The sequence below is a fragment of the Neohortaea acidophila genome (assembly GCF_010093505.1).
Source record: "Neohortaea acidophila strain CBS 113389 unplaced genomic scaffold BDY17scaffold_10, whole genome shotgun sequence".
Lineage (NCBI taxonomy): Eukaryota > Fungi > Ascomycota > Dothideomycetes > Mycosphaerellales > Teratosphaeriaceae > Neohortaea > Neohortaea acidophila.
The window spans coordinates 55,576-71,108 of NW_022985519.1; the positions used below are offsets into that span (position 1 = coordinate 55,576).

At 56.0% G+C, this 15,533-nt stretch overlaps 8 protein-coding genes across 8 annotated transcripts; 4 read left to right on the forward strand and 4 right to left on the reverse strand.

Annotated features, from left to right (window-relative positions):
- Positions 1 to 1,994: 1,994 nt before the first annotated feature.
- Positions 1,995 to 3,634, forward strand: BDY17DRAFT_326854 (uncharacterized protein; the record flags this gene model as incomplete). Its single annotated transcript, XM_033737578.1, has 6 exons — positions 1,995 to 2,395; positions 2,446 to 2,719; positions 2,783 to 2,934; positions 2,997 to 3,093; positions 3,154 to 3,268; positions 3,327 to 3,634. The coding sequence occupies 6 exons, from the start codon at positions 1,995 to 1,997 to the stop codon at positions 3,632 to 3,634; spliced, it is 1,347 nt and encodes a 448-aa protein (XP_033586415.1).
- A 57-nt stretch (positions 3,635 to 3,691) lies between these two features.
- BDY17DRAFT_326855 (vitamin B6 photo-protection and homoeostasis-domain-containing protein) lies at positions 3,692 to 5,198 on the reverse strand (the record flags this gene model as incomplete). The annotated part of the gene is made up of 4 exons (XM_033737579.1): positions 3,692 to 4,816; positions 4,870 to 4,882; positions 4,943 to 5,034; positions 5,088 to 5,198. The coding sequence occupies 4 exons, from the start codon at positions 5,196 to 5,198 to the stop codon at positions 3,692 to 3,694; spliced, it is 1,341 nt and encodes a 446-aa protein (XP_033586416.1).
- A 102-nt stretch (positions 5,199 to 5,300) lies between these two features.
- Positions 5,301 to 7,018, reverse strand: BDY17DRAFT_302786 (L-Aspartase-like protein). Its single transcript, XM_033734457.1, has one exon. The coding sequence runs from the start codon at positions 6,842 to 6,844 to the stop codon at positions 5,432 to 5,434; it is 1,413 nt and encodes a 470-aa protein (XP_033586417.1). The 5' UTR covers positions 6,845 to 7,018; the 3' UTR covers positions 5,301 to 5,431.
- Positions 7,019 to 7,070: 52 nt separating this feature from the next.
- Positions 7,071 to 8,424, forward strand: BDY17DRAFT_312787 (uncharacterized protein; the record flags this gene model as incomplete). The annotated part of the gene is made up of 2 exons (XM_033735657.1): positions 7,071 to 7,842; positions 7,895 to 8,424. 2 exons carry the CDS (start codon positions 7,071 to 7,073, stop codon positions 8,422 to 8,424), a joined length of 1,302 nt encoding a protein of 433 aa, XP_033586418.1.
- Positions 8,425 to 8,817: 393 nt separating this feature from the next.
- On the forward strand, positions 8,818 to 9,572 carry BDY17DRAFT_312788 (uncharacterized protein; the record flags this gene model as incomplete). Its single annotated transcript, XM_033735658.1, has 3 exons — positions 8,818 to 9,033; positions 9,085 to 9,209; positions 9,266 to 9,572. The coding sequence occupies 3 exons, from the start codon at positions 8,818 to 8,820 to the stop codon at positions 9,570 to 9,572; spliced, it is 648 nt and encodes a 215-aa protein (XP_033586419.1).
- A 111-nt stretch (positions 9,573 to 9,683) lies between these two features.
- BDY17DRAFT_302791 (uncharacterized protein) lies at positions 9,684 to 11,597 on the reverse strand. Its single transcript, XM_033734458.1, has 2 exons — positions 11,252 to 11,597; positions 9,684 to 11,201 (listed from the first exon to the last, which is right to left on the reverse strand). The coding sequence occupies exons 1-2, from the start codon at positions 11,475 to 11,477 to the stop codon at positions 9,805 to 9,807; spliced, it is 1,623 nt and encodes a 540-aa protein (XP_033586420.1). The 5' UTR covers positions 11,478 to 11,597; the 3' UTR covers positions 9,684 to 9,804.
- Positions 11,598 to 11,829: 232 nt separating this feature from the next.
- Positions 11,830 to 12,606, reverse strand: BDY17DRAFT_256427 (uncharacterized protein; the record flags this gene model as incomplete). The annotated part of the gene is made up of 2 exons (XM_033731600.1): positions 11,830 to 11,990; positions 12,039 to 12,606. The coding sequence occupies 2 exons, from the start codon at positions 12,604 to 12,606 to the stop codon at positions 11,830 to 11,832; spliced, it is 729 nt and encodes a 242-aa protein (XP_033586421.1).
- A 1,117-nt stretch (positions 12,607 to 13,723) lies between these two features.
- BDY17DRAFT_326861 (uncharacterized protein) lies at positions 13,724 to 14,026 on the forward strand (the record flags this gene model as incomplete). Its single annotated transcript, XM_033737580.1, has 1 exon — positions 13,724 to 14,026. One exon carries the CDS (start codon positions 13,724 to 13,726, stop codon positions 14,024 to 14,026), a length of 303 nt encoding a protein of 100 aa, XP_033586422.1.
- Positions 14,027 to 15,533: the final 1,507 nt, after the last annotated feature.

The following is a 15,533-nucleotide window of genomic DNA, read 5'->3' on the forward strand; positions in this document are numbered from 1 at the left end:
TCTTCAACCACTTCCAGGCAAGGCTGTGGCAGCCCAAAGCCCGAAAATGGGCTCATGTCCGGCACATGGGCGCCAGAAGGTTGTCACGAGGTGGCGGAGACGGTCGGCACACGCGGAGAGCGTGCCTTAGCGAAATTGATGCGCTGCATAGCGGCCTTTATCGAAAGCCAACGAGATTGATGCGCTGCATAGTGGTCTTTATGGAAAGAAAGCAGACCAGGGCAATCTTGTTTCCGGCGAGCCAGTACGGATGTTCGGAAGTGAGGTGATGAAGTGAGATTGCGGTAGGTGTGTATAGGGGCTAGCTCGGGGGTTAGCATGCAGTCGAACAAGCTAGAATGCGTGCCGTGTGGGGAGATTGAAATGCATGTAATAGTGATCGTCGGAGTACAGTATGCAGTCGGCATGAGCTCGATGCAACGACGCTCTAGTAGTGTAGAATGGCGGAGAAAAGACGGGTTCATGATTTTCTCAGATCAGGTAGCGACTGCACGCCGCTTGGAAGTGCGCTGACTAACACCGGGGAAGCACCAGACAGCACCCAGCCATCTACATTTGATATCTGACTTCATTGGGATCAACTGGCCCTTCTACGACACAGGAGATTCACCACGGCGTAGGCTGATGGCAGCGTACTGATACGGACGCTTCAAGGGCTGATAGACTTCCGGCCAGATCTGCGGCACACATGTCGTTCTCCCACCTGGATCGACCTGGCGGATGCGTCTCGGATATCTCAGTTACACATCCTCCAACGTTAAAGCCGTTGGCGGAAGACGTCTGACGGCCGGTGATGCGGAGGATTGATCGAAGCATCGTCGAGACATGCGAAGCCCCATACCCCATACCCCAGACTTGACCTGCGCCACAGTCGATCCACCGGGCTCGTCAGGTCGAGCTGCTCATGTCCACCGCGCATGTATAACCGTGTGCTTACGTACTCTGGATCTGTGACTCGCTGGAGAAAGCGTGTCGTTGACAGACTCCAGCCGAGCTGTTGATGCGAATGACGGGTCATCGTAGCCCAAAGGCTAGATATGGCATAGGCGTTCACGACATTGACAAGCGCTCCCGAAGACTCAGATTGGCTGGGAGGACAGTGCGGCATCACTCCTCACCCTCAAACCTTTGACAGGCCTCGCATTAGCTCGTGAAGCATGCCGCCTCCAAGCCTCGGACAGTACCCCGGGTGGAAAGTAGGAGGTTGCCGGCCCTTGGCGCCCGCCTGTCATTCACCGGTGTATGGCTTTCATCTCCAACGCAAGGGCCAAGCAGGACAAGGCTGAGGAGAGGCGCAGGTGACTGCACTCGATGCCTCTCATCCACAGACAGCGATGGCATCCCATCGCGCCCGCCATGGCTGCCAGTGCTTGGAGCCGACTATTAACAACACGCCAACAGCGTTGTTCTTCGCAACAATCTCCCAAACAGAGTTCTGAGAGTTTCAGCTGCCTTAGAGTTCAGGGGCCAGGCATACCTCCCGCCCAATCAGGCTAGATGTCCCGTAACTTCACGAATCCATCGTTGACATCTCGACTTCCCCTCCCGCAAGGCAACAGCGAGCTGACCCGAACCACTGCTGACATCCGATCGGCCTCAAGTCGGGACTCGTGTAATAGTTAGAGACAACGGAATTCGACCAGGTGGATGTCCGTTGAACCCTCTACGGCTGATTCTTGCCCGATATGCTCTTGCAATAAGATGTTGTAGGCGTGACGAGCTATTATTAGGGCTCACGTTCAGCCCTCTATCAATCTACCTGTCCCTGATGAGACAAGCACCAAAGTCTGTCCATCCGGCGGCGGACGTCCATCATCAGGCAGTGCTGCAAGGATTCCCTCGGGGCATTTCCCCATCATTTGCCTTCCCGTTGCGAGCTCCTCCCGCTCCACTCCGTCTTTCCTTTCCTGCATCTCTGCTGACATTGTCTACTCTGATTCATCTTCTTTGCCGTCACTGCCTTTTTCACTCTTCGCCGGCCCTTGGTGGCCAGCATGGATTCCAAAGGCTACCCCAAAAACTACACCAAAGGCTACTCCGCGCTGCAACACAGCGCTCCAGAGGTGGTGCCGCACCAAGATGCGCCAGAGGTCGTCCCTTTCGAGTCGGCCAGGCACGAGTCAAGCCACTTCTCCGAAAACTTTCCCCAGCCCGCTGCACGTCGCTCAGTCCATGACAAGGAAGTCTTTCATGGATCGGAGGATCCCGAGAGCGTAGCGTCGAGCTACGGGAGTCACGAGGAGACGGATAAAGTACGCGAAGGGCAGAAGCAAGGCCCGCGGCGATACTGCGGAATGCGGAGAGGAGTCATGATTGCAGTCGTTGTGATACTCTCCATGGTAATCATCGGCGTGGGGGTTGGGGTCGGGGTTGGGATATCTCTGTCCGACGCGAGGTAGGACACAGCGATTAATCTTGGAGCCATCCATCCTGACGTGCATACAGCAAAAGCAACAACAAGCCCTTACAAGCAGTGGCAAACACCGGTCTTGCGACCGTGACATCTGGCGACACCATGTACCACTACTTCCAAGCTCAGAACGGCGACATCATGGAGAACTCCTACTCCAACGGCAAGTGGTCATTACCGCTGGTCACCGAGGATACGAACGCGATCGTCACCTCGCAAGCCGGTCTAGGCTCTCCTCTCTCCGCCATAATATACCCATACAACGGCCAGACATATCGACAGGTCTTTTTCGTCAATCAGGGCGGGCTGGTATGGACTCCTCACGTCGCGGTCCTTGGTACATGAGTGACTGACTCCCACATGATGTTGTAGGTCAGTACCACAAACCGAACGGAGAGCGGAAGTTGGAGCCCGCCGACGGCAATAAGTGGCAACATTGTGCAACCGGGCAGTATAGCACTCGCCGCATGCTGGGATAACCAGGATCTGTATGGTCTCCGAATCTACTACGCATCGCAGTGGGGGTAAGTGACAGTCCGCTCAACAGAGCTTCCCTCGACAGCCCAGCTGACTTGGCTCTGCAAAGATACATCCAGGAGATTGGCGGCTACTTCAACGGCAGTGCATGGAACGACTATTCATGGTTCGCGGGCAGCGATCCCAACTCTGGCGTCGCATGCGCCGTGAGTGTCCATACCCTCTCCTCGTCATGCGCAATGCTAACAGCATGCGTGTCTTCTCAGCCGTACAGCGTCGGAGGGACGCAGTGGATGAATGTCTACTTTCGCAACGCCTCCAACGGCCTCATCCTACAACAGTTCTGGGATTACAACAACGGCGATACCGGCTGGAACTCAGGTAAGGTAACCACTCCACCACCCGCCCTTGCACCCGTTAACCGTCATTGTACGACAAGGCTCCTACACAAACTACCCGGCCGCCGCGGGGTCCGACATCGCCATCTGCAACGACGAAAACGACACCGCATACCTCTTCTACCAAGCCGTGAACGATACAATCCTGCTTGGCATCGCGAACCCGAACGCGGACAACTGGGAGGCGAATGAGCAGCGGCAGGCAGCCATCCCCGGAAGCAAGCTGGCGGCGGCGTGGGTCGATGGTGGCGCATTGGTTGCGTTCCAGAACAACTCGAACGATGCGACCATGTGGGTGTCCGACATTTCGAGCGATGGAGTCGTGATTTTAGACGAGGCGATTCTATGACTTGCTTTATTGTGATACCATTTGCTGCGTTGAAATGTCGGATGTGAAATACATGATTCATTCCATCTTCACTCGGGTGTTAGAAGTTGTCTCCAAAGCAGAGGTAGTCAGATCCCATCCCTCCAGTCGCAGCCCATCTTCGTACGTGGAGCGGCATGTCACTGCAGTCTTGATCGATCGTTGTAGAAGATCGAGTCTGTCCGTCTCAGCGCCGGGCTTTGCCACTTCCTCGGCCACCGCGAGCGCTTGCCACCAGGCAGTGATGATGTCGGCAACGACAGCGTCCTTTTTGATAATGATAATCACGTGCACCCGTCTACCAGTCACAGTGTACCAAAGTAGGTACTTTTCGTGCCGAAAGAGATGAAGTAGCTGCGACAGGGTGTTGGTGTCCACCTTGCTTGATCCTGTGCGGGCGGTCTCCTGGGCGATGCCGCTCAACAGTTGCGACATTGACGCTCCAACAACACAATGCCCGAGTAGCCGCCCGTCTGCATGCCTGAGCACACCGTCCCGCTCAAAGATGATCTCCTCATTTGCAATCGTCTCCGGCGTGGGAACCTTCCCTTGCTTCAAGTGATGGTAAACGAGCGTAGCCCGCTGCCGATTCAACGTTTTCATCACTACCGCCCGCACAGCCCTTCGATTCGTCTCCAGATGCACCGCCAGGAGGATAATGAGCGTGGTCCAAGTCGCAGTCGGCGTAGAAATTCTCGAAACAACCAGCGTACCTACCAGCATACCCAGGAGAGAAATGACAGTCTCCTGGCTGGAATCCTTTGCATTCAACTCCCCCAAATTGCCCCAGCGAGCAAAATGCGCACTGAGACTCGCCTTTGCCGAGCCCGCAGCAACACCACACAGCGCTCGGAGAACACTGCTGAAGCTCAAGACCGCAATCCGCAGGGGTTTAGGAAGCACAGGCGAAAGACAGTCGAGAACGAACGCAATGTCGTTGAGGATGTCCGCCAGCAAGCGATACATTTTGCATTCCGGCTCAAAGGCGGTGCCGAGGCGATGGGCGAAGAGGATGGTGGCGATGCGGCCGACGGATTCCTGGAAGATGGAGAGGAAGAGGGCGGCGGTGGGCGAGGCGGTGGCGTCTCCTACGCCTACGCTGGAGAGGACGGCGCGGGAGGAGAGGAGGCCGGCAATGCTGCTGGAGAAGGCTTGGACAGAATCCTGGGGACGGGTATTAGCCTCTATCACTTCCTAATATCAACTGCGGGTCGTACATATATCTGATATCTAACACCGTCATCAGTATTCGACCCTGGAAGCGGGAAAGCAGGCGGGAGTTCCACTCACTCCGTATAATCACTCGTCACACTGTGAGGATAGCCAGCGGGTAAAAAGACGTCCAGCGTCTTTTGCCATGTCGATTTGACTGTTTTGGGAGACTACCACATCATCAGCAAGCTGGTACAGTTGGCATTGTGGAGATACGGCGCACAATTGAATCAATCCTACTTATGCCCTCGCGGTCGGTGGACGATTGAACGTAAGTTGCAGTCACATTGCCGGCCTCATCAGTCTCGATGATTTCGAGGCGCTCCTTCACCATTGGAATGGTAGAGGGCCCGTAGACCAAGTGGTGGTGGATGATTGTGGTTGTTTGGAATGGAGAAAGACGAGGTGAGGTGGCTTTGCGAAGCGAGGTGAGGCCCGGCATTCAAACTGTGTCCATGGACTGTATTAAGAAATAAGGGCATTTCAGGTTCTAATGTCTAGTCGGACCTGCCATGAAAGTAGTCTACATCGCTTCAACGCATCAGAAAAGAAGCTACAATGCTGCGTCTACTTCTCCCCCGCCAGAGCCTTCTTGACGGCCTCAATCTGCTCCATCACCGCACTCCTGCTCGTCCCCCCCTTGGCCGAACGCATCTCCACACTCTTCTGGTAGTCAAACACCGCCAGCACATCCTCATCAAACCGCTTGTCGACACCCTGTAGTTGCGCAAAGCTGAGCTGGTCCATGGGCTTCTTCTCCTTCTCCGCCAACGCCACGACCCGCCCCGAAATGTGATGCGTCTCCCTGAACGGCACGCCTTTGCGAACGAGGTACTCTGCTAGATCGGTGGCCAGCATATCAGGTGTCAGCGACTTGTGCATGTTCTCGGGCAAGATGTCGAGAGTGGAGATGACGCCAGTAGCGATCTGCAAACTGTCGCCAACCGTCTTGACGTGATCGAGTAGCGGCTCGACTGATTCCTGAAGATCCTTGTTGTACGTCGATGGAATGCCTTTGACACTCATCATCAACCCCGCCATCTGTCCAAACGCCCGTCCTGCCTTGCCTCTCAGCAGCTCGAGGGAATCGGGATTCTTCTTTTGTGGCATGATAGAGGAGCCAGTAGAGTAGGCGTCGGCCAGTCGCACAAAAGAAAACTCTCCAGACGAGTAGATGATCAGATCTTCCGCCCATCGAGAGAGATGCGTCATCAACATGCTGCCCCATTGCATCGTCTCGACGACGAAATCCCGGTCGGCGACAGCGGCCATGGAGTTCATGAGCACGCTCTCGAATCCCAATTCTTCTGCAACGGCATCACGGTCGATGTTGAACGGGTTGCCCGCCAACGCACCTGCGCCAAGCGGAGAGCGATTGACTCGAGCCTTCACCTCACGCAGGCGTTGGAGATCGGAAGCAAAGAAGGATCCGTACATGAGCATCCAATGCGACCAGCGGATGGGCTGCGCTCGCTGCAGATGAGTGTATCCTGGCATGACATGCTCAATCTCCTTTTCGGCGCGGGCGGTGATGACCTTGAGAAAGTCGACGAGATACCTCTCCAGCTGCTCAATCTGCTCGCGCAACCAGAGCCGCATGTCGGTGGCGACTTGATCATTCCGACTGCGTCCGGTGTGAAGCTTTCCGGCGATATCCTTGCCAATCACCTCGGCCAGACGGCGCTCATTGGCCGTGTGGATGTCTTCGTCCACGCCGGGATGAATGTGGAAGGAGCCAGATTCCCATTCTTGGTGGATTTGCTGCAGGCCACGTTCAATCTCGGCAAACTCGGCGGACGTCAAGATGCCCGTCTTCGTGTTTGCTCGCGCGTATGCAATGCTGCCGCGAATGTCTTGAGAGTAGAACTTGCGGTCGAAGTAGATGGACTCGTTGTACTGCGTCATGATCGGGTCCTGGCCACCAGTGAATCGTCCACCCCATAGCTTGCCCGCCGTTGGGGCGCCATTTGAAGATGCCATGTTGTTGTCAGACGGATCGTGGGAGTTTGAAGTGATCTCAATGGCAGTCGTGAGTCAGGGCAATGCCTCAACTGTCACCGATAACGTAGAAAAGATGGGCGCGCTATCGATAAGATAAGATAAGATTGGTCGCGACGCGTTGATATATTGGCGTGCCTTTCCTGACCTCTAACCCTCAGGCTCACCTCTGTTCTCCATACACCTCGCATTCTTTGTCGTCGCCGCCATGTCGAATCAAGAGCTAGAACAATGGACACGCAATGTGCAAGCCGCATTTCCCGACGATCTAGCCCGAAGAATCATCCTTGCTCCCACACTCCACCCCGTCACTCTCCCGCAACTATTCGAGGATATTGCACAGCACGTCTTGTCACTACACACACCCTCCACCGCTCAAGATACCCAGCCCTTGTCGAAGAAGCGCAAGCTCGAGGACAATCACGCGTTCACAACTACGGAGAGTGCACTCCCCAAGAGGGAAACCAAGCCCTTGTCGACCCTTTTCGAATGCAGTGATGTCAGCGTCCAGGCGCCGTTGCGAAAGAAGTTGAAGGTGGCGTTGCTTTACGACTCTGCAGCAAAAGAGGAGGGCCAGATACATCTCAGCAATGCAAGCACTGGCGAAGTGGAGTGGGGGATGGAAGCGAAGGATGTGGAACAAGCATTCCGCCTGCCTGTGCCAGAGAAGCAGGCTCGACAGGCCAACTTTCTGCTTTTCCCCAAGCCCGGCGCTGTGGATATGCAAGGACATCCAGCCGAGCCCGTGCTATTCGTCACAAATGAGACCACCCCGGGGGCAGGCACAATATCTGGTGAAGCTGTGAAAGAGGACGATACTTATGTGTCCGTCACACACCGCGCTCTCGACAAATGGCTCTCACCGCACGGCAAGCATGTCATCACTCCGAATGCTGCCGAGTTTGCGAGCAGCATACCACAGTCTCACCGCAAAGGTGAAAAGGCATATCACGTCAAGGCACATCGAGGGTCGAAAGAAGGTAGAGCAGCACTCTACGACGTTCACAACGCATGGCTAACAGATGATACAAGGCTACCTCTTCTTCCTCGAAAACGGCGTGGTATTCGGCTTCAAGAAGCCCCTGGCCTTCTTCCCCTTCTCCAACATCGATTCCATCAGCTATACCTCCGTCCTGCAACGCACCTTCAACCTCGTCATCGCCGCGGCCGACAGCGCGAGCGCGGAAGTGAAAGAAGTGGAGTTCAGCATGCTGGATCAAGAAGACTTTGCAGGCATCGATGCATATGTCAAACGACACGGGCTGAATGACGCGTCAATGGCTGCGCAGCGACGGGCAAAGGCGTACAATGTCAACAAAGAGAAGAGGGCGGAGGCGAATGGCGATGTGGAGAATGGGGCGGTGGAGGGGGACGAAGTGGATGTGCAGACGGAGTTGCAGAAGGCGGAGCAGCAATTGCAGGATGAGGAGGATGAGGAGGAGGAGGATTATGAGGTGTCAGGTGGCGAAAGTGAGGGAGAAGGGGGCAGTAGTGAGGAGGAGGAGGAGTATGCTGACGAAGAGGTGGAGGAAGAGTATGATGAAGAGGAGGCGGAGGAATGAATGTGTCATGTAGATTGCAGTGTCAACACTCCGGCCCGTCTACAGCGCATACATGGCAAGACGGTATGAAATAATAAGGCAGAAATCAAAAGGCTAAAAATGGAAGGAGCCCAGCCTCAAGTGTGGATCTGCAACCGAACAAGCAACGAATCCACGTCAGCCACTTCGCCACCTCCATTGATCCAAATGGAAGCACATGAAACAGCAGAAACCCAATACGTCAAACAAGCAAAGACGTCTGCTCTGCCGCGTGTTCCATTACAATTAAATCTACGCACGCCGTCCGCGTGGCCACTCTCTTCCCACGCCATATAATAAGTCGCCTTTCCTTCATCATCCTCACACATACCACCACCACCTTCACCACTTCCTCTCCATATCATCATCTACAAAATGCAGTCCTCTTTCCTTCTGCTTTCTTTGGCCTGCCACGCCTTCGCAGCAACAATCACTTCCCTCCCCACCGCCGCCCCAAGCCCAGCAAGCACCGCTTCCGCCTCCTCCGCCGCATCAACAAGCTCAGGCGCAGCCTCAGGCTCTTACTCGACTCGCTCCGTCTTCCTGCCCATCAGCCTTACCGAGCAACTCGCCGCCTCGGTGGTGACAGCAGTATGTAATCACCAATCAGCCCCGCAATATCCCAACTAATAACGCTCCAAGGCCCCATCATCCACCGTCTACGCCGTCAGCTGCGCAGCATCCGTCTCGAACTGCCCCGTCAACAGCGCAATCTCAATCACAGAAGGCAGTGACCTGTTTGCCGTCGCAGCTCCAGCGTCCCTCCTGTACGTTCCTCTCACCCTCTCTCTCCATCTCCTCGTCCCCCTAACACATCCCACAGCGGCCGCGGCGCCGGAACCATCTCTCTCTCCTGCGAGCTCGCGGGCGGCGCAACGGCCACCGCAGCAACATGCACAGCCGCATCGGTCAATAGTGGTCTGTCCCTCGCCACCGTTTCCACGCTGTCGGCGTCGCAGATCTACTACGTGCCGTTGACCATCACGGCCGGCCAGAATGAGTTGGCGAGCGTGACGAGTGGTGCTGCTGGCTCGAGCTCGACGGGTGCTGCGGGCAGGGTGATGGGTGGGGGTTATGCTGCTGCTGCTGTGCCGGTTGTGATTGGTGGTGTGGCTGCGGCTTTTCTATAAATCTGCGGTGATTTTGGAGTTGATTTTGCAGACGCATTTTAGACCTCGCTATGTTGGCCGCACGATAGCTACGACTCAACAGGCACCGCAATCTAGAGCAAGAAAACCACTTTCCGCCTCGCTGTTTGTTGCATTTCAACGCTCGTAGTTGGACCTTGGGCCTGGCTGGCCGATCCGCTTCACCGTCTCCCTGGCCATCTTCAACACGTCCGAGATTTCCAACCCCGCCCACCTACAACTCATCCATTACCCAAAGCCCATCCTCCCCCAACGTCGCTCCTTCCAACTTGCAGTTCGTCTTTGACCCACGAGTGACATCCACCATATTCCCAGCCAAAGAGTCAATCCGGCGGAGGGGATTGTCTGCAGACCCCCTCGACATTGCCTTCATGCTCTCCGCCAATGCATCGAGGTGAACGATAAGGTCGCATGGGTTGAAGTCGGCATCGCGAGAGTTGAGGTTGACGGTCATCTGGATGGGAGCGGATGTGTCAACGTGGTAGAAACCAAGGAACTTGCCGGCGGCATCGAAGAAGGTTGTCGCGATGAGCCCCAGTGGTGTGGGAGGTGTTGAGGGAGCCGTGTTGGTGTCGCCGTCGTCAACAATGTCGCTGCTGTGGCCGCGTGTATCACTGCTGGACGCGTCGGAGGAGACGTGTTTGTGGGCCGTTGATGTAGCGCTCAAAGAGGTCGATGATTGCTGTGGAGCTGGCTGTACGGGCAAAGAAGATACCTCGTCGCTGCCATTCTCCTCTTGATTGACGACAGCAGGTCCATTCTTCCGCGCATAAAAGGCCTTTGCGATACGCAAGAAGAATCTATGCCGTGGATGATCGACACAGTACTCCTCGATTGCCGCCTCGTCACCCGCTTCAATTTGTGACTTGGCAATCTTCGCACACTCAATCATCCACTGGCGGTCCTGGTGCGTGTCAACGTAATCCGCCATCTGCTCATCGTCGCCAGAATCCGCCAAAACGACTGCCTCTCTGATGAGTTTGTCCCGAGCCGGACCCAGGTAGATCTTGCGGTCGGGGAACCTTTCGTGGTACTCGTCGCAGAGCGTCCCAGGATTCGCGGCGTACCACAACGCCTGGTTATGGTATTGCTGGGCCTGCGTGCTGGTGTGCTTGGGAGTGTTTTGGCCGGCCTGAGTAGGCTGGGGTTGGATTGTGGTAGAAGAGAATGTGGTGTTGCCGTTGACAGCCGGCCTTGGGTGGGCTGTGATCGGGCGGACAGGCTGGACCGCGAACGATTGGCGAAGCACATTCGTTTGGCCAGAGGTTGCGACCTGGCGCCGCCCGCCTGGCCCAAAGATGACGGTACCATGGCGGCTTGGGGACGATGCACGGTTGTGTCCTGGGTTGCGTGAAGGCGTGGTAACAAGACCACGACCGCCATGCCCATTGGCTCCGGGGAGGCGAGGCGGAGTAGTGACACGGAACTGGACGCTGAATCCATTGGCCCTTTCGCGGAGGAATTGGCTGCGTTCCTCTCCGAAGCGGTTCTCGATGACGTCTTCACTTTCCTCGCGGTGTATGTTCCGATTGAGCGCAGCACGGTGACCTTGCCCGCTCCATCGATTCTCAAGCTGCTCCGTAACCTCGTCTTGCTCAAACGATGATTGATCTACCAAACGAGTTAGCCGTCGTTACATCAAGTGAACGAAGAGCACAAACTGTTCCAGGCACGCAAGCGAATGGCACGAGGATCTTCGCCTTCGGTGAGACTGGTGTTGATTTTGGTCTTTCGGGCGTCAAACTGAGCCGCGATAGCAGCAGATTCACGCGGATCTGCACCGCGGGCCCTCGCTTTCGCATCGTCGGCTGGGGCAGACACACGATCACGACGGTCCAGGCCCAAGTCGGCCATCATGCGGAGGACATCCGGATCGGTGACGGCCATGATGGAGGAGGAGGAGGTAATGAATGAACCGTGGGATGAAGTGACTGAATGTTTGGGAGGCAGAAGAATGAAAACAAAAGGAGTGGTGGGAAGAAGGAAAGAGGGACTGGAAATGAGCAGCTTACGTAGCGTGTTGCATGTCAAGAGACAATCGAGGAAGGAGCGAGTGACTGAGCTCGTTTCGGATGCCCGCCTGCAATCATGTGACCCCAACAATCTCCGGGCTCTCACACAACGCATCACTCTCACTTCCTTGACATCCCGCGTAGGACGCTCAAATCTATCTTTATACTTTCGGTTGAGTGTAGTCATATCGTACAAATGCGCAGTCCAGGGCGACTCTCAGGTATGCTCACACCTTGGCCTTGATCTTCTTCTCCGCCCTTCCAATGTTCCAACCCCAGCTTCGAAGCGTCTTGACGACTTTGGGGGTAACGGCAGCCGTGAGGGGCACTCGGAAGAAGATGAGGGACTTGTGGACGCCGTATGCGAGGAGAAGTTGGGTCCAGATGCCTGTCATCAGTGTCAGCGGCTGCTTGTTGAGTTGCTCTTTACGACCACACATACTGGCATTCTCTTTGTGATGCCCGGCCTTTCCAACAACTCCCTCTCTGCCCTCCGCTTCGACAACGGCATCCTGCAGAGCTCTATCCTCTGCCTGCATGCTCGGGAATACGACGCCCACGGTATTCCAGAACCAGTCCACGACCGCGTGTTCGGCCTCTCCTATCCGGTCGGGGCCAATCAACTGCACGGCGAGGAAACAAAAGGGAAAGTCGAGCACAGAGAGTCCAAAGTAGACTCCCACCGCTGCCCACCCATATTTTCGCGACAGCTCTTTGAAACGACCGGAGAGGGAGAGTGACGCTTGGCTACCGGCTTCTTGTGCAGCGGGTGGACTGCTTTTTCCAGAATTGTGGCGAGGCTTGCATGGTTGTTGCCAGCGCGTCGCGCGCCATCGTATCTGCTGTGAGGGCGATAATGTAGGTCTTGTGCGAGTTGAAAGTGGCTGTCGTCGTTGCGCAAGGCTCTGGCGTAGAGGAGAAGATCGTGGCGAAAGTGCGCGAAACACGCCAGTCCTCGGAGGGAGATGGCCGAGATGTGCTGAGAGGGATCGAATGCTGAGCATCTCCTTTGAGAGGAAGCACAACAGACGCGTCAAGGGGCGTGGGCTGTAGGGCGAGGTCGCTTGGTCTCGAGCTCTGCCGTGGATTGTCAGATGAAAGAAGTTGACCCTTCGCGCGTCATGCGGCTGGCACCGCCCCGGTGTCAAAAGTCGTGGCATGGATGATTCGCCCCCCTGGTGCGGCTCTGCTGATCTTGCTCCCAGTCCATCCTCCTACGTCGCCCCTCACCTTGCGACGTCTCATCGACAATCCATCGGATTTTGTCGCGTTTTGACCTGCGGACATAGCATGCTTCCTCTTTTCGAGGACGTAGCAGATGTCCTCGGGACTGGAGCCTATCATGCTACTAGGGAGGGCGAAAGCCGAAGACAACGCGCCCAAGCCTCGCCAGCTGCCAGCACAACAGACCCCGATGTCAATATCAAGTACCGTGTCACCACAATTAGGCGAGCGTTTGTCGTTCGATACGCGATGCCCTTGTCCCTCATTATGATGCGGCTCTTGTGCCGGCCCCCCTAGCGTCTGGCACGAGTTGCCTTATACGCCCGACTGCGCATGTCTGGAGCAAGCTCCGTGGACCGTTGGTGTGTAGCATTTGTGGCGTCGGTGTCATTCGTGCTCCACAATGCGTCAGATCGGTATCTAATGCAGACTACATCCGCGCAAGAGATCTGCCACGCCTATTCAACCTTGCACATATATATCTTATGTACCGCACCGTATGTACACACGCGTTGCTAACAGCAGCAAGCTCGGCACACGGTCCACGCGCACGACGAACAGGGCGTTGAGGTTGCGGAGTCGGGCAAACCTCCTCGAATGTAGATATCGAATTTCTTTGCCAGATCAAAGGCCAGGCGTGTAGCTGGGCATACCAGCTGGGGAGACAAAGGTGTAGTTGCCCCTGCCCGGCATCTTTGCTCGCCGGCCCACCTGCAGACCGGCGGAAGGATCGTCGCGCGCCAGCTCGTTGGTTCAGACCGCTTTACCTTCCAGACGCTTCTTCACTGTCTCCTCCAGGACTTCGCCACCATGCATGCTCACCCCCCTCTCTTCTGACAGCAGCACTATGCCAGCCACAACAACCCACAATTACACGCTACCAGCTCCCTCGGCAACATGAGCACCAGCGCGGCCGGGGCGAAGCACGTCGACGGAATCGGCACGCTCACCTACCAGCGCGCGCTGGACATTGCCCGCAACACCGAAGGCGACTTGAATGTTTCCATAAGCAACTACCTCGAAGACCCGCTCGCCATCATCTGGACTCGCATCTGCACCGAGCCCACCACGTGTCTCCTGACCAAGGCCGAGTTTGCCGTCTTCAACTTCTTCGTGCAACGCTTCGAGGGCAACGCCCTGGCCATTGAGGCCATTACGCGATACTGGTGGACTGTTACATCGGAGTCTGGCGACGACTAGACCAACCACTCCCGCATCAAGGCGCTTACGGAGGCGGCGATGAAAATGGCGGCAAAAGGCAAACTGGAGAATATCCTTGACGCCACGACCCAGCTTTCCCCAGGGCCATTATAACGCAAGACGCCACGCTTTTTGGTCATGCCAATTTACAGACATGGCCAAGGCGGCAGGCAGAGACACGCAGAGACACGCATTTTTGGGCGCTCGAGCCCCAATTCACACATCGGGCCGGAAGTACTACATCATGCAGGCGTTTGATCATGTCGAATAACGACCGAATTTCAGGGCGGAAAGGGCGCGGAAATGGCGAATGTGAAGGGGCATGTATCTCTTCAACGCGCGAGCGGAAGTTCATTGCAAAGATCTTACCTCGAGCGCGTATACATAACGACTCAACGACTGCTGCACAAGCTGCACGGCGGGAGTGTCGCCACCACAGATCACAGGCAACGCGGGCGACTCTTTTTCACACAAATGACGCGTGCGAGGAGGCTCGGAGGTTTGAGGGGCGCAAGGGAACAGAGATCCCGTGGTGAGACTTGGAAATTCCCGCCTTGGCAGAGGGCAAAGTCCGAGCTCCCGAGAGCTGGCGAGCAGGCCCAGCGTGGACGAGATGGAGGGAGTGGAAGGACATTCTATAGCTGAAGTTGACCCTTACGACGCGCTTAAGCCTCCGCGGGCTGTCGCGGATGTCAGTAAGCTATATCGTCTTCAGAGGCAAGGTCAATGAAGGAACACCACTTCTCACCGCACACAACCACCAATTTGCGACACAGAGAATTGTTGCTGACATTTGCGAATGACGAGCCAACTACCAAGCCTTGCCTAGCCGTGTTGAGCGACGTACAAACGAGGCTGATGCATTCAACCCTTATGTCAAGCGTTTTTCGGCCGTCCAAGCAGGGAGAAATCTTGATGCCATCCTTGTCGACAGCTTCCCACGGCGAAGATGGCAATAATTATTCGTGCAATCTCGAGAGGTGGGGAGGCAAAGGCAGACGCCACAAAGTCCCCTCCAAGGCTCCACTAAATCGGCCGGGTCAGGGGAGGGGCGGGCATGGCATGACGGCCCCTCCACACACCGCTCGTCACAAAGACCCTTCTTTTGCCAACATGACGGGCAAGGAAAGCGGAACATGGCGATGTAGCGGAGGTACGAAGGAGAAACAGCGGAGTGTTGTCTGGCATGACGAGGGCGGGAGCTGGGCGAGCAGGCTAGTAGTCAAAAGAAGTCGGCGGGGAAGGGACGGGCCGCAATGACATACGCCATGTACCTACATTTTTGGTAGGTCGGAGTGTGCTGCGTGTGATCTGCAACATGCTGAACCTGACGTTGACAGGGTGCGTTCGTGCAGATGCGTGCAAGGCCGGCAAGAGTGACGCCTGATGCACACCAAGATGCATCCTCCACCAGACACCCGGGCATGCTTTCATCGAAGCATCGTTCGCCACCAGCATTCATCTCCGCATCATCTCCGCATCATCAATCATCCTCACTCGCACACGC

What these genes read in the sequence shown, in the direction of transcription:
- BDY17DRAFT_302791 (XM_033734458.1), bottom strand. Translation starts at nt 11,477, where the DNA reads ATGGCCGTCACCGATCCGGATGTCCTCCGCATGATGGCCGACTTGGGC. An exon ending in TCGCTTGCGTGCCTGGAACA is followed by an intron (nt 11,202 to 11,251) that starts GTTTGTGCTCTT and finishes CTCGTTTGGTAG; the next exon opens with ATCAATCATCGTTTGAGCAA.
- BDY17DRAFT_302786 (XM_033734457.1), bottom strand. Translation starts at nt 6,844, where the DNA reads ATGGCATCTTCAAATGGCGCCCCAACGGCGGGCAAGCTATGGGGTGGA.